At 44.1% G+C, this 25,291-nt stretch overlaps 1 protein-coding gene across 2 annotated transcripts in view; it reads left to right on the top strand.

Moving 5' to 3' along the window:
• The window catches only part of PEMT (phosphatidylethanolamine N-methyltransferase), a 178,088-nt gene that overhangs the window by 139,558 nt on the left and 13,239 nt on the right, over window positions 1-25,291 (top strand). For both annotated transcript variants that reach the window (XM_056534109.1, XM_056534110.1), the window contains exon 5: window positions 16,569-16,680. In XM_056534109.1, the coding sequence (XP_056390084.1) occupies window positions 16,569-16,680 (112 nt within the window). The remainder of the gene's footprint in view (window positions 1-16,568; window positions 16,681-25,291) is intronic.

The following is a 25,291-nucleotide window of genomic DNA, read 5'->3' on the forward strand; positions in this document are numbered from 1 at the left end:
AGAAGTGCATCTATTTCCTTATTATCCTGCTACTATGTAGACCCTATGGGGGGGGGAGATTTATCAAAACCTGTGCAAAGGAAAAGTTGCCGAGTTGCCCATAGCAACCAATCAGATCGCTGCTTTCATTTTTTTACAGTCCTTTTCAAAAATGAAAGAAGCGATCTGATTGGTTGCTATGGGCAACTCAGCAACTCTTACTGTGGACAGGTCTCGATGAATCTCCCCCTATATTTCCATATAGGTGGTCTCTGATGGGGGTTTATTGATCTCTGATCAGCATATGCAATGTTGAGTATTATCAGACATCTATTTCTCCCATCATTACCATACTCATCACGCTCAATTTGACAGAGCGTGCATATGTTCCCCATTGGGGACAAGATCGTAGACCGCTGTCAGACTCCTCTTATCATGTGTGAAATAGGTGTTAGACGGAGCCAACATTTTCGGTGGGATCAGCCGACCATATGCTGTACATAGTGGCCTCCCAATTCTGCCCTGATGACAAATTTGGGATTTTTTTTCCCCTATTGAAAACGCATGCTCACTCCTTTAAGCTGAGAATGCCATATGAGTGTGTATGTATATAACCAGATTAACATACAACCAACTAACCTGCGACTCTACATCTGTTGCAAAACTACAACTCCCAGCATGCCCGGACAGCCTTCGGCTGTCCGGACATGCTGGGAGTTGTAGTTTTGCAGCAAATGGAGAGTAGCAGGTTGCAGATCACTGCTATAAAGACTGAATCAAAACCCCTGTAAGATTGCTGAAATAGTAATTACACAACTTTCCCTGAATCCTGAACAGCAAATGTGACTAGTATAGACAGATCCATCCCATAAGCCATTATATACAACGGTGCCTGGTTTTCCCCAGACATGATGCTGCCCCCACCATGATCACTGTAAGGATGGTATTGGGCAGGTGATGGGCAGTGCCTTGTTTCCTCCAGACATGATGCTGCCCCCACCATGATCACTGTAGGGATGGTATTGGGCAGGTGATGGGCAGTGCCTGGTTTCCCCCAGACATGATGCTGCCCCCACCATGATCACTGTAGGGATGGTATTGGGCAGGTGATGGGCAGTACCTGGTTTCCTCCAGACATGATGCTGCCCCCACCATGATCACTGTAGGGATGGTATTGGGCAGGTGATGGGCAGTGCCTGGTTTCCCCCAGACATGATGCTGCCCCCACCATGATCACTGTAGGGATGGTATTGGGCAGGTGATGGGCAGTACCTAGTTTCCTCCAGACATGATGCTGCCCCCACCATGATCACTGTAGGGATGGTGATGGGCAGTACCTGGTTTCCCCCAGACATGATGCTGCCCCCACCATGATCACTGTAGGGATGGTATTGGGCAGGTGATGGGCAGTACCTGGTTTCCCCCAGACATGATGCTGCCCCCACCATGATCACTGTAGGGATGGTATTGGACAGGTGATGGGCAGTACCTGGTTTCCTCCAGACATGATGCTGCCCCCACCATGATCACTGTAGGGATGGTATTGGGCAGTACCTGGTTTCCTCCAGACATGATGCTGCCCCCACCATTATCACTGTAGTGATGGTATTGGGCAGGTGATGGGCAGTGCCTGGTTTCCCCCAGACATGATGCTGCCCCCACCATGATCACTGTAGGGATGGTATTGGGCAGGTGATGGGCAGTGCCTGGTTTCCTGCAGACATGATGCTGCCCCCACCATGATCACTGTAGGGATGTTATTGGGCAGGTGATGGGCAGTGCCTGGTTTCCCCCAGACATGATGCTGCCCCCACCATGATCACTGTAGGGATGGTATTGGGCAGGTGATGGGCAGTACCTGGTTTCCTCCAGACATGATGCTGCCCCCACCATGATCACTGTAGAGATGGTATTGGGCAGGTGATGGGCAGTGCCTGGTTTCCTCCAGACATGATGCTGCCCCCACCATGATCACTGTAGGGATGGTATTGGGCAGGTGATGAGCATGTGGTTTCCTCCAGACATGATTCTGCCCCCACCATGATCACTGTAGGGATGGTATTGGGCAGGTGATGGGCAGTGCCTGGTTTCCCCCAGACATGATGCTTAGAGTTGAGACCAAAAAGTTCAATCTTGGCTTCATCTGATCCTTTAGATTCTTTTCTGTAAACTTTCAAGTGTCTATTATTGGGTTGAGGTTTCTTTCTGGCATAAAGCCCAGATTGTGGAGGCTGCAATGATGGTTTTGGACCTTCTGGAACATTCTCCCATCTGCACACAGGATCTTTGGATCTCCCCAGAGGGGCCATTGGGTTCTTCATTTCTCCTACCAAAGCCCTTCAGTACAGCAGAAATATTTTTCTCCCCTTCCACAAATGTGTTTTTCCTTTTTGATATATTTTCTCGTTGTCCTCATGCGGCATTAAGTGCAGAATGTTGGGTGAAGAATGTAAATTTAATTTTCGCCCAACAAAGCTACCTAACAAAATGGAAGAATGTAAAAGGTCTGAAGACTTTCTGAAAACTCCGTACAAGGCCAGCTCAGAACGGCACTTCTCTTTATATAAGCTTTTAGTATTGTGCATCCTTAAATAAAGACGATGAATAGCTCATTTCTGCTCCAAAGACTTTTTAAAAAGTGTCGGAAAACGTCTCGAAAATACTCGAAGTCTACAATGTAGGTTACCTTGGCTTGATGCGTTGGGAATAAGGTTACCGTGCCACTCAGTGCCATTCTGTTACCTCCTGTATCCTGCTCATTGTCGGGCAGCATCTTTTGTTATGCGCTCTGCATTCTCTTAAAAACAATAAGTCATCTCTGGCGGCCCGGCCACCTGCGCGCTGCACCATGGTGCTCCCCTTGCGCTTATCTTCATCACCGTCAGACCTGGCCCTCCAAGCGGCCTACACATTTTTTAGAATTCATTGTTCCTCTCTGCTTGCCCTACTTTCTGACGTGGGGAGACTGCCAAATGCGTACACAACAGACCTCCCCTGTGCCCTACCCAATACAGCAGAGCGGCCATCCAAAAACAATGGCTGTCACTCAGCAGAACTCAGGATGCATCATTTATCTGCTTACAACTGTGTTATATAAGTATATTATTGTATTATAGTAATCTATTATTTATAAGTATAATACAGGATATAACTCAGGATCAGTACAGGATAAGTAATGTAATGTATGTACACAGTGACCTCACCAGCAGAATAGTGAGTACAGCTCGGGGGTATAATACAGGATATAACTCAGGATCAGTACAGGATAAGTAATGTAATGTATGTACACAGTGACCTCACCAGCAGAATAGTGAGTACAGCTCTGGAGTATAATACAGGATATAACTCAGGATCAGTACAGGATAAGTAATGTAATGTATGTACACAGTGACCCCACCAGCAGAATAGTGAGTACAGCTCTGGAGTATAATACAGGATATAACTCAGGATCTGTACAGGATAAGTAATGTAATGTATGTACACAGTGACCTCACCAGCAGAATAGTGAGTACAGCTCTGGAGTATAATACAGGATATAACTCAGGATCAGTACAGGATAAGTAATGTAATGTATGTAACAATTGTATCTATATTTCCCAAAAAAATTTGATATCTGGGGGGTCCCAGGACGTTCTGTGATCACATTATTATCGGGGACCTGCCATGCCACTTTTGTTATAGTCAAATGCAGCTGACTGATGATCGCTTTACCGGTCTTCCTACCTACATAGTATGCGTGCCACACAGCTTTCCCAGTCTTCTGAAGCCACAGCAGTGATAGCCTTCTCGTCTTCCATGCACTCCTCACCCTGCAGTGATACCATGCCCTTTCCCTGCCCACACACTGGTATCTTCTCTCCCCTCTCACTCTTTTTGCAACCCCCAACAAATCTACCCTGTCTGCCCCCTTTCCTCTCTCTGCCCTCACACTGATATCTTTTTCCTCCCCCTCACTCTTTTCCCACCCACAAGAAATCTTCTCTACCTCACACCCACCCTGTACTATCTTCCTGCCCCTTCTTTAACTATTCTCAGCACCTGCCTGCTGTACAGTTAAATCATACTTTACCATGGTTTACCAGGATGTTCAAAACTTCCAAGCAATATCTGCAGCCTGAGAGCAATGTGATCCTTTAGACTTGCATGGGACTTCCGGTACATCTGCTTATCATGTTACTGTCAGGCTGTGGAGATTGCCCGGGAGTTTTAGTTATCCTACCTACGGACCAACATCATGGTAAAGTAGGAATTAACTGTCCAGGCTCTGCTGTTTTACTCTTAGGTGTGCAGATTGTTAGTATCGGGACATTCCAAAACTGTAGTATATTTTTATTTGACAAGTAATACGTGCACCAAAGTAGCTGTTTGAAGTTATGCTGGAACATACATACACACTCACATACCTTGAGATATATATATACACGTTAAATTACCATTTACATTCACTATAGTGCAACATTACGGTATTAGGGTTGGACCAACATTTATGCTGTTCATCCTGATCCTCCTAGATCCCTGGCTTGTGCAGTTCTGTGCAGATGATAGTATATGCTCTGTAACTTTGTACATAGTATTGTTTGTTTTGTTCTAGTTATTTGGTTTTAGACCAGTGATTCTTCACCAGTGTGCCTCCGACTGTTGCAAACTACAACTAGCGGGGTACCTATTGGATAGTGTCTCTTTTAAGAATCCCGGGCATGTGCTGTCCTGTGTGGATTATAGTGAATGCTCTGTGAATTTGTACATAGTATTGCCTTTATTGTTCTAGTCATTTGGTTCTTGAACAGTGTTTCCCAACCAGTGGGCCCCAGCTGTTGCAAAACTACAACTAGTGGAGTTCCTATTGGTTAGTGTCTCTTGGAAGATCTCTGGCTTGGGCAGTTCTGTGCGGATTGTAGCGTATGCTTTGTGAATTTGTACATAGTATTGCTTGTACCTTTTAAAATTGTTTGGTTCTAGGGCACTGCTTCCCAACATGTGCACCTCTAGCTGTTGCAAAACATCAACTACAACTAGTGGAGTTCCTGTTAGTTAATGTCTCTTTAAAGATCCCTGGCTTGTGCCGTTCTGTGTGGATTATAGTGTAAGCTCTGTGAATTTATACATAGTAATTCTGTATTTTTCTAGTTATTTGGTTCTAGAACAGGGTTTCCCTACCAGTATGCCTCCAGCTGTTGCAAAACTACAACTAGTTGAGTTCCTATTGGTTAGTGTCTCTTTTAAAGATGCCTGGCTTGTGCAGTTCTGTGCAGATGATAGTGTAACTTTGTACATGGTATTGCTTGTATCGTTCTAGTTATTTGGTTCTAGACCAGTGATTCTTCACCAGTGTGCTTCCAGCTGTTGCAAAACTACAACTTGTTAGGTTCCTGTTGGTTAGTGTCTCTTTAAAGATCCCTGGCATCTGCAGTTCTGTGTGGATTATAGTGTATGTTCTATGAGTTTGTACATAGTATTGCTTGTATCATTCTAGTTATTTGGCTCTAGACCAGTGTTTTCCAACCAGTGTGCGTCCAGCTATTGCAAAACTACAACTAGTGGCGTTGCTGTTGGTAAGGGTGCGTCCCATCTGTCCTCGTTTCCCCCCCCCCCCAATTTAGGTTCCGTTGTTGCAGCTTGTAAGCGGATTACAAACAGTTGTAAAACAATCCCATTCATGTCAATGGGATTTTTTTTTATAACCCTTTCACATCCATTTGCACCCGTCTGCGTTCATTCCCGTTTTTATTTTTTTTACGGTGCATGGAGTATTTTTTCTTCCGTCACAAAAACGGAAGAAAAAACGGATACAATAAATTTTACGTTAAGGTTTATGGGAAACGGATGAGCCTTTAAAGGGGTACTCGCCTGGAAAACATTTTATTTTTTAAATCAACTGGTGCCAGAAAGTTAAATAGATTTGTAAATGACTTCTATTAAAAAAATCTTAATCCTTCCAGTACTTATCAGCTTCTGTATGTTCCAGAGGAATTTCTTTTCTTTTTGAATTTCCTTTCTGTCTGACCACAGTGCTCTCTGCTGACACCTCTGTCCATTTTAGGAACTGTCCAGAGCAGGAGCAAATCCCCATAGCAAACCTACCCTGCTCTGGACAGTTCCTAAAATGGACAGAGGTGTCAGCAGAGAGCACTGTGGTCAGACAGAAAGGAAATTCAAAAAGAAAAGAACTTCCTCTGGAACATACAGCAGCTGATAAGTATTGGAAGGATGAAGATTTTTGAAGTCATTTACAAAACTGTTTAACTTTCTGGCACCAGGGGATTTATAAAAAAATAAAATTTTCCAGGGGAGTAACCCTTTAATGTCATCCGTTTGCATCCTCTTTTTTCAATCCATTTTTTTAAATCCGTTTTTACTTCTGAGCATGCTCAGAACAAAATTTTTGGGTTTATTAACTGAACAATAACTGATCCAAATGGATAACATCCATTTGCATCCGTTATTGTCAGTTTTTTTTTTTTAAAGATAGTTTTTATTTTTGATGGGAGAAGAACGGGACGGATCTAGACGGCCGTATCTATTTGAAGATCCTTGGCTTGTGCAGTTCTGTCCGGATTATAGTGTATGCTCTGTGAATTTGTATATAGTAGGGATCGACCGATTATCGGTTTGGCCAATATTATCTGCCGATATTCACGATTTTGGACGTTATTGGTATCGGCAATTACCTTGGGTATAATCCGATAATGCCCCGCCCCCTGCACCGCCTCCACTGCCTCCACCGCACCGTGCCAGACCCCCCCCCCGGCCACAGATCACCGCCTCCGCTGCCCCATTGCCTCCCCCATTCCTGGTTTTATAATTACGGGGTTCCTGGCTCCTGCAGCGTCTTGTGTTACGCGGTGCTCTGTGCTGCGCAATGACGAGTGACATCCTCAACGCAACATCACCGTCAGTGCGCACAGTGACAGCTCAGGAGGACCCCGCCAGAGCCAGAAGTAGCGCGGAACCCGGGAACAGTTAATTATAAAACCGGGAATGGGGGAGGCAATGGGGCAGCGACGGCGGCGATCTCTGCCCAGGGCGGTGCGGTGGGGGGTTGCGACTCTTCGCAATGGTGGTGATAGGACTCAGGAGGACCCCAGGACAGGCAGGGGGAGAAAAGCAGGTGACGGTCTCTGGCACCGCAAAAGCCACTGCAGTTCATTGATTCAAAGCGCCCGCTTTAAATCAATTATTCCCGAGCTGTGGCGCCGGGGGGGAGGTTAGATAGATAGCCGATAACTTATACCGGAATATCGGTATAAGTTATCGGCTATCGGCCCCAACCTCCACAGATTATCGGTATCGTCCCTAAAAAAATCGATATCGGTCAATCCCTAGTATATAGTATCGCTTGTACCTTTCTAGTTATACAGCCGTTGGCTGTCCGGGCATGCTGGGAGTTGTAGTTTTGCAACATGTCAAAGCATTCTGGTTGGGAAACACTGGGATTTAGCATAGTAGTAGACGTTTTAGGGAATATATATATATATATATATATATATATATATATATATGGTCTATCTATCTATGAATACTCGGCTTGCATCACCACCACTGTTGTTTTTCGGCCCTGTCTTCCTCTTTCTCAAGGGCCACTTTACATGCATTACGCTATGAAGCATCTGTGCGCCAGCCTCTTGTGTTGTTTGTGACGGGAGCGCTGAATACAATCTTCCTTGATAGCAGCGGTAATCGCATCGGATAAGAAGCCTCCTCTACAGTAATAACTGTCGCTGTCGTCGCGCTCTGCATAAGCAATGCGCTGTACGTTATATAAATCATGGCGCACACCCCCCCTCCCCTTCTCTACGATCCCCTGTAAAAAAAAGTAATTGGCCAAGATTTACTAAGATTGTCAGATTTCCCAACCAGGGTGCCTCCAGCTGTTGCAAACCTAAAACTCCCAGCATGCCCAGACAGGCAAAAGGTAAAACTACAATTCCCGGGCACCTCTATGGGCATCTTACCTGTCCACAGCCTTCTATGGGGGCAGAGTTACACTATAGCTGTGGTCTCCAAATTGTGAACCTCCAGATGTTGCAAAACTACAATTCCCCCAAAGCCTGGGCACCTCTATGGGCATCTTACATTTCCACAAAATGGTCTTTAAACTGTAGAACTACAACTCCCAGCATAACTGGTGTGAGAAGATGCTATATACAACATCAATGCCTCCCATAAAAAGAGTGGAGGCAGAGAGTGCCCCATTAAAGGGATACTCCGGTGGAAAACTTTTTTTTTTTGGTGCCAGAAAGTTAAACAGATTTGTAAATTACTTCTATTAAAAATTCTTAATCCTTCCAGTACTTATTAGCTGCTGAATACTACAGAGGAAATTATTTTCTTTTTGGAACACAGAGCAACAAAAGGTTGCAAAACTACAACTCCCAGCATGCTCGGACAGTCCTTGGCTGTCCGGGCATGCTGGGAGTTGTAGTTATGCAACAGCTGGAGGCTCACTGGTGACTGTGGACATGTAAGATACCCATAGAGGTGCCCAGGCTTTGTGGGAGCCACTTCCATCCTGTGATTTAAAGGGGTTATCCAGGAAAGGGGTTATCCAGGGCTCCAGAAAGTTAAACAGATTTGCAAATTACTTCTATTAAAAAATCTTAATCCTTTCAGTACTTATGAGCTTCTGAAGTTAAGGTTGTTCTTTTCTGTCTAAGTGCTCTCTGATGACGTGTCTCGGGAACCGCCCAGTTTAGAAGAGGTTTGCTATGGGGATTTGCTTCTAAACTGGGCGGTTCCCGAGACACGTGTCATCAGAGAGGACTTAGACAGAAAAGAAAAAGTCAACTTCAGAAGCTCATAAGTACTGAAAGGATTAAGATTTTTTTAATAGAAGTAATTTACAAATCTGTTTAACTTTCTGGAGCCAGTTGATATTTAAAAAAATTTGGAGACCAAAAGGTGCCCAGGCTTTGGGGGAGTTTTAGTTTTGCAAGATCTGAAGGTCCTACAGTTTTTGAATTTCTGTTTTGTCTTGTCCACAGTGCTCTCTGCTGACACCTCTGTCCATTTTAGGTACTGACAAAAGCAGGAGAAAATCCCCATTTAAATCAAAGAATGGAAGTGGCTCCCCCTAAAGGCTGGGCACCTCTATGGGCATCTTACATGTTCACAGCCTTCTATGGGGGCAGAGTTACACTATAGCAGTGTTCTCCAATGTGTGAACCTACAACTCCCAGTATCACTGGAGCTAAAAGATGCTATGTACAATGTCAATGCCTCCCATAAAAGAGTGGGGGCAGAGAGCGCCCCCTTAAATTAGAGGATGGAAGTGGCTCGCACAAAGCCTTCTATGGGGGGCAGAGTTGCACTATAGTAGCGGTTTACAAACTGTAGACCTTCAGATCTTGCTACGTTACAACTTCCAGCATGCCCGGACAGCCAATGGCAAAACTACAACTCCTAGCATGCCTTGATGAAAAGGTGTCAAAGCGGGATAGTCCAGATGGTGGATAAGCAGCCCCAAACAAGTTCCAAAACTACCAAGACAGCCAATGGCAAAACTACAACTCCTAGCATGCCTTGATGAAAAGGTGTCAATGCGGGATAGTCCAGATGGTGGATAAACAGCTCCAAACAAGTTCCAAAACTACCCGGACAGCCAATGGCAAAACTACAACTCCTAGCATGCCTTGATGAGAAGGTGTCAATGCGGGATGGTCCAGATGGTGGATAAGCAGCCCCAAACAAGTTCCAAAACTACAACTCCCCCAAAGCCTGGGCACCTTTATGGGCATCTTACATGTCCACAACACTCTATGGTAGCAGTCACACTGTAGCAGTGGTCTCCAAATTGTGGAACTACAACTCCCAGTATCACTGGAGCTAGAAGATGTTATATACATTGTCACTGTCTCCTATAACAACAGTGGGGGGCTGAGAGTGCCCCCTTTAATCACAGGATGGAAGTGGCTCCCGCAAAGCCTGGGCACCTCTATGGGTATCTTACATGTCTACAGTCACCAGGGTGCCTCCGGCTGTTGCATAACTACAACCCCCAGCATGGCCGGACAGCCAACGGCTGTCCGGGCATGCTGGGAGTTGTAGTTTAGCAACCTTTTGATCTTTGGATAACTCCCTACAAGGACCCCAAGATTCCTAAAAATTTAGCAAGAACGTCTTCCCAAGTAGAACCGCCCATAACCCAGCTTTGCCTGTGGCACCGGCAGCAGCGTAACCAACGCCTCTTGCCACATACCAACAGCCGGTGATAACCATGACTCGCACACATGTCCTCCGCTCCTCCCTATACATTATCATATAGATTACTTCCCCGCTTCACCAGCCATTAGAGGACACAATTTTCGGTGCAGCAATTCGGTAATTCTCAGGATTGTTGTGAATAAAAGAATAAACTCGGAAACTAGCGCAACAACTGATCGTTCTGGGAAAAACGGCTGATCGTGGCCCCAGAATAACTCGCTGCTGGTGCCCTCTGTTAGAGCCCCCCCTGTTCTGCCGTCACCATGGAGAACGCATTCCACGGGGGGACGAGAAAATTCGCACCTAGGAAGCAAATACTGATCACAGAGCAGTGTGACAGCTCCGCACCGACGTAACGTTCATCTGCCTGACATGAAAGGAAAGCGGTGTAAGGGTAATGGGGAAGCGGTTATGTGGTGACGTCGCCCGTCTTCTGAGAATTCACAATCACCCGCAAAAAAAAGACTCTTCTAAAGAGGATGAGAAGAATGGAAGATGAGCGCAGGGAAGGGACCTAGATTTGGGGTCCCAATATTATATTCTGTACAGGTGTCCTTTACCCCCAAGTGTCATCATCGTGTACCCCAAGTGTTATTATCCTGTACCCCAAGTGTTATTATCCTGTACCCCAAGTGTTATTATCCTGTACCCCAAGCGTTATCATCCTGTACCCCAAGTGTTATCATCCTGTACCCCAAGTGTTATTATCCTGTACCCCAAGTGTTATCATCCTGTACCCCAAGTGTTATTATCCTGTACCCCAAGTGTTATTATCCTGTACCCCAAGTGTCATCATCCTGTACCCCAAGTGTTATCATCCTGTACCCCAAGTGTTATCATCCTGTACCCCAAGTGTTATCATCCTGTACCCCAAGTGTTATCATCCTGTACCCCAAGTGTTATTATCCTGTACCCCAAGTGTTATCATCCTGTACCCCAAGTGTTATCATCCTGTACCCCAAGTGTTATCATCCTGTACCCCAAGTGTTATCATCCTGTACCCCAAGTGTTATCATCCTGTACCCCAAGTGTTATCATCCTGTACCCCAAGTGTTATCATCCTGTACCCCAAGTGTTATCATCCTGTACCACAAGCGTTATCATCCTGTACCCCAAGCGTTATCATCCTGTACCCCAAGTGTTATCCTGTATCCCAAGTGTTATCATCCTGTACCCCAAGTGTTATCATCCTGTACCCCAAGTGTTATCATCCTGTACCCCAAGTGTTATCATCCTGTACCCCAAGTGTTATCATCCTGTACCCCAAGCGTTATCATCCTGTACCCCAAGTGTTATCATCCTGTACCCCAAGTGTTATTATCCTGTACCCCAAGTGTTATCATTCTGTACCCCAAGTGTCATCATCCTGTACCCCAATTGTTATCCTGTACCCCAAGTGTTATTATCCTGTACCCTAAGTGTTATCCTCCTGTACCCCAAGTGTTATCATCCTGTACCCCAAGTGTTATCATCCTGTACCCCAAGTGTTATCATCCTGTACCCCAAGTGTTATCATCCTGTACCCCAAGTGTTATCATCCTGTACCACAAGCATTATCATCCTGTACCCCAAGTGTTATCATCCTGTACCCCAAGTGTTATCATCCTGTACCCCAAGTGTCATTATCTTGTACCCCAAGTGTTATCATCCTGTACCCCAAGTGTCATCATTCTGTACCCCAAGTGTCATCATCCTGTACCCCAAGTGTTATCATCCTGTACCCCAAGTGTTATCATCCTGTACCCCAAGTGTTATCATCCTGTACCCCAAGTGTTATCATCCTGTACCCCAAGTGTCATCATCCTGTACCCCAAGTGTCATCATTCTGTACCCCAAGTGTCATCATCCTGTACCCCGTGTCATCATCCTGTACCCCAAGTGTCATCATCCTGTACCCCAAGTATTATTAACCTGTACCCCAAGTGTTATCATCCTGTACCCCAAGTGTCATTATCCTGTACCCTAAGTGTTATCATCCAGTACCCCAAGTGTTATTATCCTGTACCCCAAGTGTTATCATCCTGTACCCCAAGTGTTATTATCCTGTACCCCAAGTGTTATTGTGTCCATCCTGTACCCCAGTTGTCAGGATACCAATGTTTATACTGAGCCATCAGTGTAGGGATCAGGGGCCATACATTGTAAGTGCCCCTGTATATGACCATTGTTCCTGCCCCATAGTGTTGCGCCATAGTACGGGGACTGTCTGTGTCTGTCCCTCTATATGGTTTCTGCTGTCTGTACTTGTTGTCCCTCTGATCCTTAGTCACAGGAGGCCTGTAATGATCTATATGAGGCGCTGATGGATTTCGTTCTTCTCTGGGTTAATTGCGTCTGTGAGAATCGATGGAGTTTATTTCTGTAGGTTGTTGGCTTTGCTTGTTTTTCTGTCTCCTGGCCTGCTGTGCCCCACTTTACCGGGGGGATATTTGTGGAACTGGGGCAAGAAGGCGTGTGGTGCTCAATGGCTGAGTGTGGGGACACAAATGACAATTATGTGACTGAGCGGTAGGTTGTGAGACCTCGTACATAACACCCAAAGCTTTGTAGGAAAATATCCGAATGCAGAGGGTCTGGTAGGAATTCTCTGTCTTTGACATCAGTAGGGCATGATAAGTGGCATTAGTCAGCGACCGTTCTAAGGAAGGAAGCAATCACTATGACTGAACCATTGTTATATAAGCAAAACCCTGTTCTTCTTTCTGCCCTACTTACCTTTCTTCTCTTTTGTTTCTTTCCTTTCTTCTTCTCTTCCCTCTTCTTTCCTTCCTACTCCCCCCCCTTCTTGCTTTCTGACCTTTATTCTTGTTGTTTTTCCTTTTTTTTTTCCTCTATTCTGTCTTCCCTTTCCCACCTTTCTTTCTTCTTTTTAACTTCCTTCTACTTCCTCCCTTCTTTCCTTCTATTTTTCTTTTCATTTATATTAACTTTTACCTTCCATTCTTTTTACCTTTCTTCCTTCTGTTCTTCTTCCTCCCTCCCTTCATTCTTCTCTCTTCCTCTCCATCACATTATTATTTCCTCCCTCCCTTCCTTCCTTTACTTTTTTCTTCTCCTCTATTATTCCTTCTCTCTTCCTCACTTCATTCTTTTCTACCTTCCTTTCCCAATTTCTTTCCTTTATTTCTATCTTCCTTTTTTACTTTCCTTCTGTTTATTTCCTTCCATCTTTTTCATTCCTTCTTTTTGTATTTCCTCTTTACCATCATTCATTCTTTTTTTCTTTGAACCCCTTTTCAATGTATTTCCCTTCTTCTCTCTCCCTCATATCATTCTTTTCCCCCCTTTCTTTCTTCCTGCTATTTTTTAAGTTCTTCATTTCTACCTTCCTTTTTATCATACCCACCATCTTTCTTTCCTTCCCTCTTTTTAAACTTCCCTTTTACTGTCCTTCTTTCTCTTTTTTCCTCTTCTCTTTCATTCTCCCTCTTCTCTCTCTCTCCCTCACTTATTTCATTTCTACCTTCTTTCCTTTTCCTTTCTTCCTTCCTACCATTTCTACCTCCCTTCATTCTTCCTTTCTTTCTTTCTTTCCTTTCTTTTTTTATCTTCATTCCTCCTTTTTTTTCTTCCTCCCCTTTTTTTCTTTTTTTCTTCCTCCCTTCCTTTATTTTCTCTCCTTTCTTTCCTTTTCTTCCTTCATTCTCTCACTTTTTTTCTCCTTCCTATAATTTCCTTTCTTTCCACTCTTTTTTTTTAGCCTCCTCCATCTTTGTTTCCTTTATTTCATTCTTTCTCCCTTTTCGTCTTTCTTCCTTCCTTTCCAGTCTCTTCCATTCTCTTCTTCCATCCTTCCTCTTTCTCTCCATTACTTTATGAAGACCATGTGACAGATCTGAGGTTGTGCACAGACATCCTACCCGGAGCTCAGATAGAGAACCACATCGCCTTCGTGTTTTCCTCTTTCAGAGTTGTCATGTTCTCTTGTTTTGCTCCCCAGATTATTCGTCTTTACTTTTCTCTGTTTTAAGTTCAATTACAAAGCGGTGTAACCCATCAGAACCTCACAGGGGACCCAGAACACCATGGTAGTGACTGCAGCACCTGGGGTTCTTCTGGTGTTTTTGGACCATCTTAAGCACCTGGGCCAGGGTAACCTCTACATCCCTGAACTGTCTAGACAGCAGATAGGAGCTCCTCAGCTTTTATACCACAAGCACCAAAACTCTAGGAAAGCCGTATGATACCCCATATGGGACATGTTTCCCGCCTTCTCAGATATTATCAAGATACAGTTTTAGGGATTTTTCTTTTCGGAGTTAAATGGGGGGTGAGATATGACAAAGTATCATGGACACGACTGACTTTTGCTGTGTTAGTAGCCCAGTTCCCCTGATCAATCTCCCCTGTTAGCGCAGTGTAAGGTGTCAGTACATCACATTGATATCTCTAGTATATAAATATCTGCGCCTCCCAGGGAGAGTGTTCCATCTATCTGATTACTAACACGTATGTCACTGCGGGGCAGGCGGTTCATCAGTAATGAGTAATCTTATTACATCACCATAATACATGTATGTAGTGACCTCTGACCTCATTACATCCCTACACCATCATACATGTACAGTGGGGCAAAAAAAGTATTTAGTCAGCTACCAATTGTGTAAGTTCTCCCAAAAGATGAGAGGCTGTAATTTTCATCATAGGTTATAACCTCAACTATGAGAGACAGAATGAGAAAAAAATCCATAAAATCACAGTCACATCTGATTTCCACATCAGATTTTTAAAGAATCATTTTTTTATTTGCAAATTATGGTGGAAAATAAGTGTTTGGTCAATAACAAAAGTTCATCTCAATACTTATATGTTATATTCCCTTTGTTGGCAGTGACAGAGGTCAAACGTTTTCTGTAAGTCTTCACAAGGTTTTCACACACTGTTGCTGGTATTTTGGCCCATTCCTCCATGCAGATCTCCTCTAGAGCAGTGATGTTTTGGGGCTGTCGCTGGGCAACAGGGACTTTCAACTCCCTCCAAAGGTTTTCTATGGAGTTGAGATCTGGAGACTGGCTAAGCCACTCCAGGACCTTTAAATGCAAAGCCACTCCTTCATTGCCCCAGCAGTGTGTTTGGGATCATTGTCATGCTGAAAGGCCCAGCCATGTTTCATCTTCAATGTCCTTGCTGATGGAAGGAGGTTTTCACTCAAAATCTCACGATACATGGCCCCATTCATTCTTTCCTTTACATGGATCAGTCGTCCTGATCCCTTAGCAGAAAAACAGCCCCAAAGCATGATTTTTCCACCCCCATGCTTCACAGTAGGTATGATGTTCTTTGGATGCAACTCAGCATTCTTTCTCCTCCAAACACGACGAGTTGAGTTTTTACTAAAAAGTTCTACTTTGGTTTCATCTGACCATATGACATTCTCCCAATACTCTTCTTGATCATCCAAATGCTCTCTAGCAAACTTCAGACGGGCCCAGACATGTACTGGCTTAAGCAGGTGGACACATCTGGCACTGCTTGATTTGAGTCCCTGGCGGCGTAGTATGTTACTGATGGTAGCCTTTGTTACTTTGGTCCCAGCTCTCTGCAGGTCATTCACTAGGTCCCCCCGTTTGGTTCTGGAATTTTTTCTCACCGTTCTTGTGATCATTTTGACACCACGGGGTGAGATCTTGCGTGGAGCCCCAGATCGAGGGAGATTATCAGTGGTCTTGTATGTCTTCCATTTTCTAATAATTGCTCCCACAGTTGATTTCTTCACACCAAGCTGCTTGCCTATTGCAGATTCAGTCTTCCCAGCCTGCTGCAGGTCTACAATTTTGTTTCTGGTGTCCTTTGACAGCGCTCTGGTCTTGTCCATAGCAGAGTTTGGAGTGTGACTGTTTGAGGTTGTGGACAGGTATCTTTTATACTGATAACAAGTTCAAACAGGAGCCATTAATACAGGTAACAAGTGGAGGACAGAGGAGAATCTTACAGACGAAGTTACAGGTCTGTGAGGGCCAGAAATCTTTCTTGTTTGTTGGTGACCAAATACTTACTTCCCACCATAATTTGCAAATAAATTCTTTAAAAATCAGACAATGTGATTTTATGGATTTTTTTTTCTCATTCTGTCTGTCATAGTTGAGGTATACCTATGATGAAGATGAAGTGGGAGAACTTGCGAAATTGGTGGCTGACTAAATACTTTTTTGCCCCACTGTATGTACTGACCATTGACCTCATTACATCCCTGCACCATTATACATGTATGTACTGACCTCATCACAGAGGATTTAGGTAAGCATCAATGTAAATGTCTCCTATGTCAGACATTACACATACATAACAGGACTCCCTTTATTATTTATTATAACCTATGATATATAATACGATTATTGCTTATAGTAGTATTAAGTTCTTGTTTTCTTTGTCTTCTTCTCTTCTTCCAGGTGATTACTTTGGAATATTAATGGATAAGAAGGTGACCGGATTCCCATTCAATATAATTGAGAATCCAATGTACTGGGGCAGCACCGCCAACTACCTAGGCATGGCCTTCCTGTAAGTAATCTAGACCGCTTGATGGGACATGGACCTGCAACAATGTCCGCACATCCTTGCTGGGTTTAGAGTCTATAACAGGTCCCCAATATGCTCTGAATTGTAGTGTCATTTAGCTTCCCGTCTCCATAATTAAACACTGGCAGTGGAAAGGGTTGTACTGAACAGCACAGTCATTGTTAGCCTGATACAAATTATATCCTGGAGATGATCCCAAATAAAGACAACATAGATGTGGGGTCGTATAGACCCATAGCTTTATTGAATACTGATGTTAAGATCATAGCAAAAACACTGGCCAATAGGCTAAAAGGGGTGATTGAGGGACTTATTGGAGAAGATCAATGTGGGTTTATCCCGGGGAGGATGGCTAAGCATAATATTCCAATATCCAATTGGGTAGTGTGAAGGAAGGGGGCTCCCACTCCATCCTGCCTCTAGACGCGGTTAAGGCGTTTGACAGGGTGGAGTGGGAATTCCTATGGGGGTAATGCGTAAATTTGAGTTGGGGGATAAATTTATAGATATGGTTAAATTACTCTATAATAATCCAGTGGCAAAAATCTCTGTAAATGGGGGGGCTGTCCAGAACCTTTTTACTCACTAGGGGCACCAGACAGGGTTGTCCTCTTTCCCCCCCTGCTCTTTGCCATGATAATGGAGCCATTGTCAACAATGATTAGGAGGGAGGTGAGAATAAGTGGCTTTGGAGCGAGGGGGAGAAAGGACGAACTGTCATTATATGTGAACGATATACTATACCCTATAATGTCACTCCCAAGATTAAAGGGAACCAATCATCAGATTTTACCTGGTGAAGATATGAAGTTATAAACTAGTCACCGCCGCCGCCGTAAGTAGTCACCTGGGCGGGGAGCTCTTCTCACCTACTCCCATTCTTCGGCCGGGAGCGACGCCCCCTCCGATTGATTGTTGGGCCACGTCATCGCTCTGCTTCGTCTGTTCAGTGAGCGGAACGATGACGCGGCCCGTCAATCAAGCGGAGGGGGCGTCGCTCCCAGCCGAAGAACGGGAGTTGGTGAGAAGAGCTCCCCGCCCAGGTGACTACTTACGGCGGCGGCGGCGACTAGTTTATAACTTCATATCTTCCCCATCCCTGGGGGCAGGAGCGTCCCCTGGGGATGGTGAAAATAAAGATTCTACCCTATATAACGCTTTGCCAAGTGTTATATAGGGTAAAATCTGATGATTGGTTCCCTTTAATGGAACTTATTGAAGAATATGGAGGATACTCCGGACTAGGGATAAATTGGGAGAAGTCTAATTTGTTGCCTTTAGGAACAGAGGCAGTAATCCCAGATTTAGGGATCAGAGTATTAGGGAAAAATGAACAGTAAAAGGGGTACTCCCGTGGGAAACTTTGGCGTGGCGTGATGTCACGTCCCCAGTCCCGGAGGTTTCCAAAACTAGGGACTAGAATGCGGGTGCTGAAGGGAGATCGCGGGGGGGGGGGGGGGGGTTCCCAGCAGCACGCCCCCCACGATCAGACATCTCCTTTGGATAGGGGATAAAATGTTTTTTTCCCGGAATACCCCTTTAATGCACCGGGGAAAAATTTGAAACACTGTAGTACACGTGCATGGTGTGAGGATCTGGGAGTAATAGAGGATAAGCAATGGGAGGGTATATATATATAGAAAGATTAACCGGATTCCGCGGAATAATAATAATCATAAAATAGTCCAATTCAATATAGTGTATAGATTATATTATACCCCAAATTTTCTGTGTAAAATAGGAAAGAGACCGGATACTAAATGTTTAAAATGTGGTAGAGATGGAGCGGGATTTCTGCACATGCTATGGATATGTGATAAAATTCTGGAGTTTTGGATGGAGGTACACGAGGAAATAAGGGAACAACTGGGGATTGCACCTGACCCCTCTCCAATAGTGGGTATATTAGGAGATGAGACTGGTTTGGAATTAAGTAAAAAAAAAATAAAAAAATAAAAAAAAGCAGCAATTACATAAAATGTTATTCTGTGCCAGATTTATGATTGTAAAATAATGGATTGATCAGCACCCACCTAGTAAAAGGGAATGGGCAGAAATGATAAGGAGAGATTACAAAACTAACTGTTAAGGCAGTGGTCCCCAAACTGTGGCCCTCCAGATGTTGCAAAACTACAACTCCCAGCATGCCTGGACAGCCAACGGCTGTCCAGGCATGCTGGGAATTGTAGTTTTGCAACATCTGGAGCGCTACAGTTTGGGGACCACTGTGTTAAGGTATTAAAGTGGAGAAAGGTTATTTATATATATATATATATTTTTTTTTTTTTTTTGGGGGGGGGGGGGTAAAATTATTCTCATGTGTACTGTATAGCATTTATACGTACAAGGTCTAAGCTTTGTATAACTGTTTAATTGATTGATATAAATAAAATAAAAATGTAAAAAAATGTAAAAATCACAATCACATCAGACAATGTGATTTTATGGATTTTTTTTTCTCATTCTGTCTCTCATAGTTGAGGTTATAACCTATGATGAAAATTACAGCCTCTCATCTTTATAAGTGGGAGAACTTGCGAAATTGGTGGCGGACTCCATAATTAAACACTGGCCGTGGAAAGGGTTGTACTAAATAGCACAGTCGTTGTTAGCCTGATACCAATTGTTTCATTGAGATGATCCCAGCAGGAGATCGGTTATGAAGTAGGTGGGGGATAGGACTCTCTATAACCAATTATATCCTGGAGATGATACCAGCAGGAGATCGGTTATGAAGTAGGTGGGGATAGGACTCTCTATAACCAATTATATCCTGGAGATGATACCAGCAGGAGATCGGTTATAAAGTAGGTGGGGATAGGACTCTCTCTAACCAATTATATCCTGGAGATGATACAAGCAGGAGATCGGTTATGAAGTAGGTGGGGGATAGGACTTTCTATAACCAATTATATCCTGGAGATGATCCCAGCAGGAGATCGGTTATGAAGTAGGTGGGGGATAGGACTCTCTATAACCAATTATATCATGGAGATGATACCAGCAGGAGATCGGTTATGAAGTAGGTGGGGATAGGACTCTCTATAACCAATTATATCATGGAGATGATACCAGCAGGAGATCGGTTATGAAGTAGGTGGGGATAGGACTCTCTATAACCAATTATATCCTGGAGATGATACCAGCAGGAGATCGGTTATGAAGTAGGTGGAGATAGGACTCTCTATAACCAATTATATCCTGAAGATGATCCCAGCAGGAGATCTGTTATGAAGTAGGTGGGGATAGGACTCTCTATAACCAATTATATCCTGGAGATGATACCAGCAGGAGATTGGTTATAAAGTATGTGGGGATAGGACTCTCTATAACCAAATTTAGCCTGGAGATGATCCCAGCAGGATATCAGTCATGATGTAGGTGGGGATAGGACTCTCTATAACCAAATATATTCTGGAGATGATCCCAGCAGGAGATTGGTCATGAAGTAAGTGGGGATAGGACTCTCTATAACCAATTATATCCTGGAGATGATCTCAGCAGGAGGTCGGTTATGAAGTAGGTGTATATAAACTATTCTGTAACCAATTAAATTATATCATTGGTCATGGCAGATCAGATGTGAAGCTGGCTGGGCATACTGACAGCTACTAACCAACTAGTTAGACTTATGACCAATGTACCCATCAGAAGGATAAGAATAGGGAAGTTGCATACAAGTTCTATGTAATTTGTTCTAGAAATAGTGCAGATCAGTCCCTACCTGAAAGTTCTAGGACCTTGTGTATATCCATGGGGGCCCTGGATGGACTGTTAATAGTCTTGTTCCCCGGTTGCGGCACAGCTTGCGTGTAAGGATCACTAATTGCAGAAAGTACATTAGTCTGATTATTGTTCTCATTATCCGATTATGAACTGATTTAATGTATATCACCACTGGTTACAGTACTGCGGCCCCTGTAACATAGGGGAAAAGGCGCGGGGCTCGCCGATAGGCTGTTGTGTAATGAATTAATGTCTTCTAACCACCGGGGGACCGAGCACAGTTAGTCAATTAGAGCAGCCATGTAAATTTGTTCTTGTTTGCATAAAATAAATGAAGGACCTGATAGGAGATGTATTAGCAAAATCAAAGCCTTGGCTGACAGCTGCCGCAGGAAAAAGTGGCCTAGAATAAGAGCCGGAGCATCGCCAAGCTGTAATAACACCATAAAGATCTGTTCTGTCCACCTGTTCCCCAGAAATATTACTTCATGAAAGTGTAACAAATGTATCTCGAGGGTATGGAGGAGTATGGTGGTGACGTGCTGCCATGAGCCGATTGGCGTTTTGGTTGGATGTGGACAGAAGAATTTAAAAAACAAAAACCGTTGCGTATATCCATATCCCATATGGACCTGTGGTAGCGGGGTGTGATGAGGACAGGTGGTATTACCCTAGGGGCAGATGGCATTAACCTCTTGTATTTGTGACGCCAGGGCGTGGTTTAGCCTATAACCACCCGAAGGTATATCGCTGGATCCTGGGCTAGGCACGGGGGGCAATAAAGATTCCGACGCCAAGTTACGGACGACGGTAGCTTTACTGAGGGTAGAAAGTTGGTAAAGTCTATACAGTTCATCCAGGGCTCAAGGAGGTCACCAGTGATGCAGAGACCTTAAAGGGGTACTCCGCCCCTAGACATCTTATCCCCTATCCAAAGGATAGGGGATAAGATGTCAGATCGCCGCGGTCCCGCTGCTGCGGCACCGCGCTATCATTACTGCACAGAGCAAGTTCACTCTGTGCGTAATGACGGGCGATACAGTGGACGGAGCAGCATGACGTCATGGCTCCGCCCCTCGTGAGACTAGCAGGGAGAGAGCGAAGCTCCACCCAGTGCTTATATGGGGGAGACTAGCAGGGAGCCCATAGGTCACTCTTGGGATCACCTGGTCACTGATACCTCCTGGGTAACAATCACATGACATAACTCTTAAAGATACAACACATTTTATAATACAATACACTGCAGAACATATGTATAGGGGGGAAACAGGTGCAAGGGGCCCCGGGGACACTGAAGGAGGCTAGGTCAGCAAGGGTATGAGGTAACATCTCCCGTATTGGGCCACCACAGACCCATCAGCTGGCACTCCATTAATTAGATGGACTACACCAATGGTGAAGCAGCAGTTGGCATCATTGCCTTACAGGCCTTGGGGTCAGTTCACACCAGGTTATATCTGCTATAGAATGTTCCACCATCTTTGGTGAGTATGTATGTTCTTACCATGCTTGAGTTTCATCCACACTTGAGACTTATTTAGGTTTTCTATGGAATTGACTCTACAGCCTAGATGTCCAACCTGTGGTTCTGTTCACACCATCTTACCATCTGCTACGTGGTATGTTCTCACCTTCTTTGATGAGTATGTGCGTTCTCCCCATCTTTGCTTGACTTTCCTCCATACTCCAAAGACTTACCTCCTTTTATCTTTTCCTCAGAGTTGCCTCTAGAGCGTAGGTTTTTAACCTGCTGCCCTGTAGATCAGTGGTCCCCAACCTAGTCTTACGGCCCACCAACATTCCATCTTTTTTTCTAGTTACTCCATTGAAATGGATCAAGGAAACATTGAAATCCTGGCCTGTTGGTGGCCTGGGGGACTGGGTAGGGGCCCTCTGCTGTAGATAACTTATAGCTCTACCCTATATGCCTCGCTTATCTGCTGATAATGCTCCTTATAATATCTCAATCCTGATGACCTGATTAATCCATAGTGGTTGCTATTATTGCCTAACAACCTCCTTGAGAAGACTGTTTCCATGGTATTATAATCCTACAAAATGATTTGTCACATGACTGAAATGTTCTTTTCAAGAATCAGTTGTCTTTGTGTTAACAGATAGAAAGGAGATAGAATGCTTCAGATCAGTCTATCTTATTAAAGAAGCACTCTGGGAATAGAGGTAGCAGCAACAGTATACAGATAGAGCTGGTGGGGAGGTTATCACTATTATATGTCCTGATCCCAAAGAAATAGCAGCAGTATATAGATGAATGTGTAGGGTAGCTGTATAACTACTATATATCCTGATCTCTTAGAGATAACAGCAGTATATTTATTGATAGAGCCGTATTGGAAGTGTATAACTACTTTATATCTTAAACCCCTAGAAATAGAAGCAGCAGTATACGGATAGAGCTGGTAGAGTAGGTGTATAACTACTAAATATCCTCATCCCATGGAGATAGTAGCAGTATACAGATAGAGCTAAAGGGGGGGGGGTATATAACTACCATATATCCTGATTACATAGATATAGCAGCAGTATACAGATAGAGCTGGAGGGGAGTTGTATAACCACTATATATCCTAATCCTATAGAGTTAGGAGCAGTATACGGATAGAGCTGGGAGGGGGGGCTTATAACTACTATATATCCTGATCCCGCAGAGATGGCAACAGCAGTATACAGATAGAGCCGGAGGGGAGGTTTATAACTACTATATATCCTGATCCTATAGAGATAGAGCTGGAGGGGAGGTGTATAACTATTATATATCCTGATCCCATAGAGATAGCAGCAGCAGTATACAGATAGAGCTGGAGGGGAGGTGTATAACTACTATATATCCTGATACCCTAGAGATAACAGCAGTATACAGATAGAACTATAGGGGAGGTATATAACTACTATATATCCTGATCTCATAGAGATAGCAGTAGTATACAGATAGAGCTAGAAGGGAGATGTATAACTAAAACCTAACCATGGAAACATTACACGTGAGTTCTTATCAGGTCGTTGGCTGTAAATACATTAGACCGGTTGATTGTTTAGTCCGTTGACCTCACACGATCTCAGTTGCCATTGTTAGACCCCATTCATCCCATTTTGCTACCCAAATTGTAGGTCCAACCGAGTTGTCTGTTGTAAACATAACATCAGAGCTTGTAATTATTTGTTTTCTTCATTGGCCTTCACATCATCCCGGTCACTATGATTGGACTGTGAGGGACTGATCCGGTAAACAAGAACTAGACCTTACAAGATAACTATTGGCCCTACCATTACCCCAAGTGGAGCAGGCCAGGACACGGATGTCGTGTACATGAGGTTTTTGAAGAGCTCTTCATCCAGCTGCACCTGCAAAGGACTGGCAGACATATTAAGAGTTTACGGCATTCTTGTGCTATAGAGGGTCATTGAGCTTGGTGAAGATGTTCTTACTCATTAGTCTTCATATGAAGACTTTTCTTTATTTCTCAAGTGGATTAGCAAATGGAAGAAGAAAGCTTACCCTAATGGTCACCCTACTACGGTGCAGAACATAAACTTTCCCCAGAGCAGTATTAACCATACAACCTGTACAGTAACCAATGGGACGCTGGGAGAAAGAGGCCAAGGACAGCAGATGGCGAGTATGGATCCAGGCAGGTGCCCTCCAAGCCCTTGGTTCAATGCCATAAGTTCTCTATGGTGGCCATGATAGTCCTTGTCCAGCATTTCAAGAGGGCACCTAAAGAAGTGGGTAAAAGAAGACCCCATTCAATTCGTGTCTATTGACGTCTCCTGAGGACCCTGTTCCAGCGACGGGGCACCTCACATATAGCCAACCCCATAGCTTTTTTTTTTTTTTTCCATGTACAACTTTCCCAGAAACAGATATGCAGTAACTAAGATTTGACCAAAGAGGACGACTCAAGGACTGATGATTGTTTTTTGTAACTTTTCTCTTGTTTTGGGGGTTAGTTGAACCCCTTCACCTTGGTCAGTCACGCTCACCGCTCTCTGATAAGGATTATTGTATGAGACACTGAGGTTAATAGCAGGTAGTGAGTCTGAATCCTGTAATTTCTGAGGAGGAATGTGACCCCTGAATCAGATCACACCCTGTGCGGAACCAATGTGTCCTCATCATTTATACAGGAAACAATGTCCCGGATCAGGGAGGATTTTACCTGCCTCATTCTTATCACTTAAATCGCTGTCCTATAAGAACTTCATGACCCGTGAATAGTGGAGTCACAATACAGTGGTCCCTCAAGTTACAATATTAATTGGTTCCAGGACGACCATTGTATGTTGAATCCATTGTATGTTGAGACCATAATTCTATGGAAACCTGGTAATTGGTTCTGAAGCCACCAAAATGTCATCCAAAAATAGGAAAAAGTGAGAATTAAAGAAAAATAAGTAGATAACTAATATAGATAAAGCAAATCCTTATATATAAAAGTAATAAAGATCTGCTGGGAGCTGCAATCACTGTCTATGTCAGTGTTTACCAACCAGGGTGCCTCCAGCTATTGCAAAACTACAACTCCCAGCATGCCCGGACAGCCGTTGGCTGTCCGGGCATGCTGGGAGTTGTAGTTTTGCAACAGCTGGAGACACCCTGGTTGGGAAACAATGGTTTATGTAGAGGACAGGAGCTTCTTCAGGGTCCTATACAGTACACAGTGTCTCAAATGGAGCCGCCCTTACTTGGTGTCCAAAAGGAGCAGCTAACCCTGGCACAGGGAAGGAGTAGTACAGAACTTGTAGTTTCTCCCTGTACTGTAGGGGGCGCTACCAGACAGCCAGTCAGTGCATACACTTCAGTAATATGGGTGATTTACCAGTAAAATGCCCATTCTGATTGGTC

Source organism: Hyla sarda, chromosome 8 (genome assembly GCF_029499605.1).
Source record: "Hyla sarda isolate aHylSar1 chromosome 8, aHylSar1.hap1, whole genome shotgun sequence".
Classification (NCBI taxonomy): domain Eukaryota; kingdom Metazoa; phylum Chordata; class Amphibia; order Anura; family Hylidae; genus Hyla; species Hyla sarda.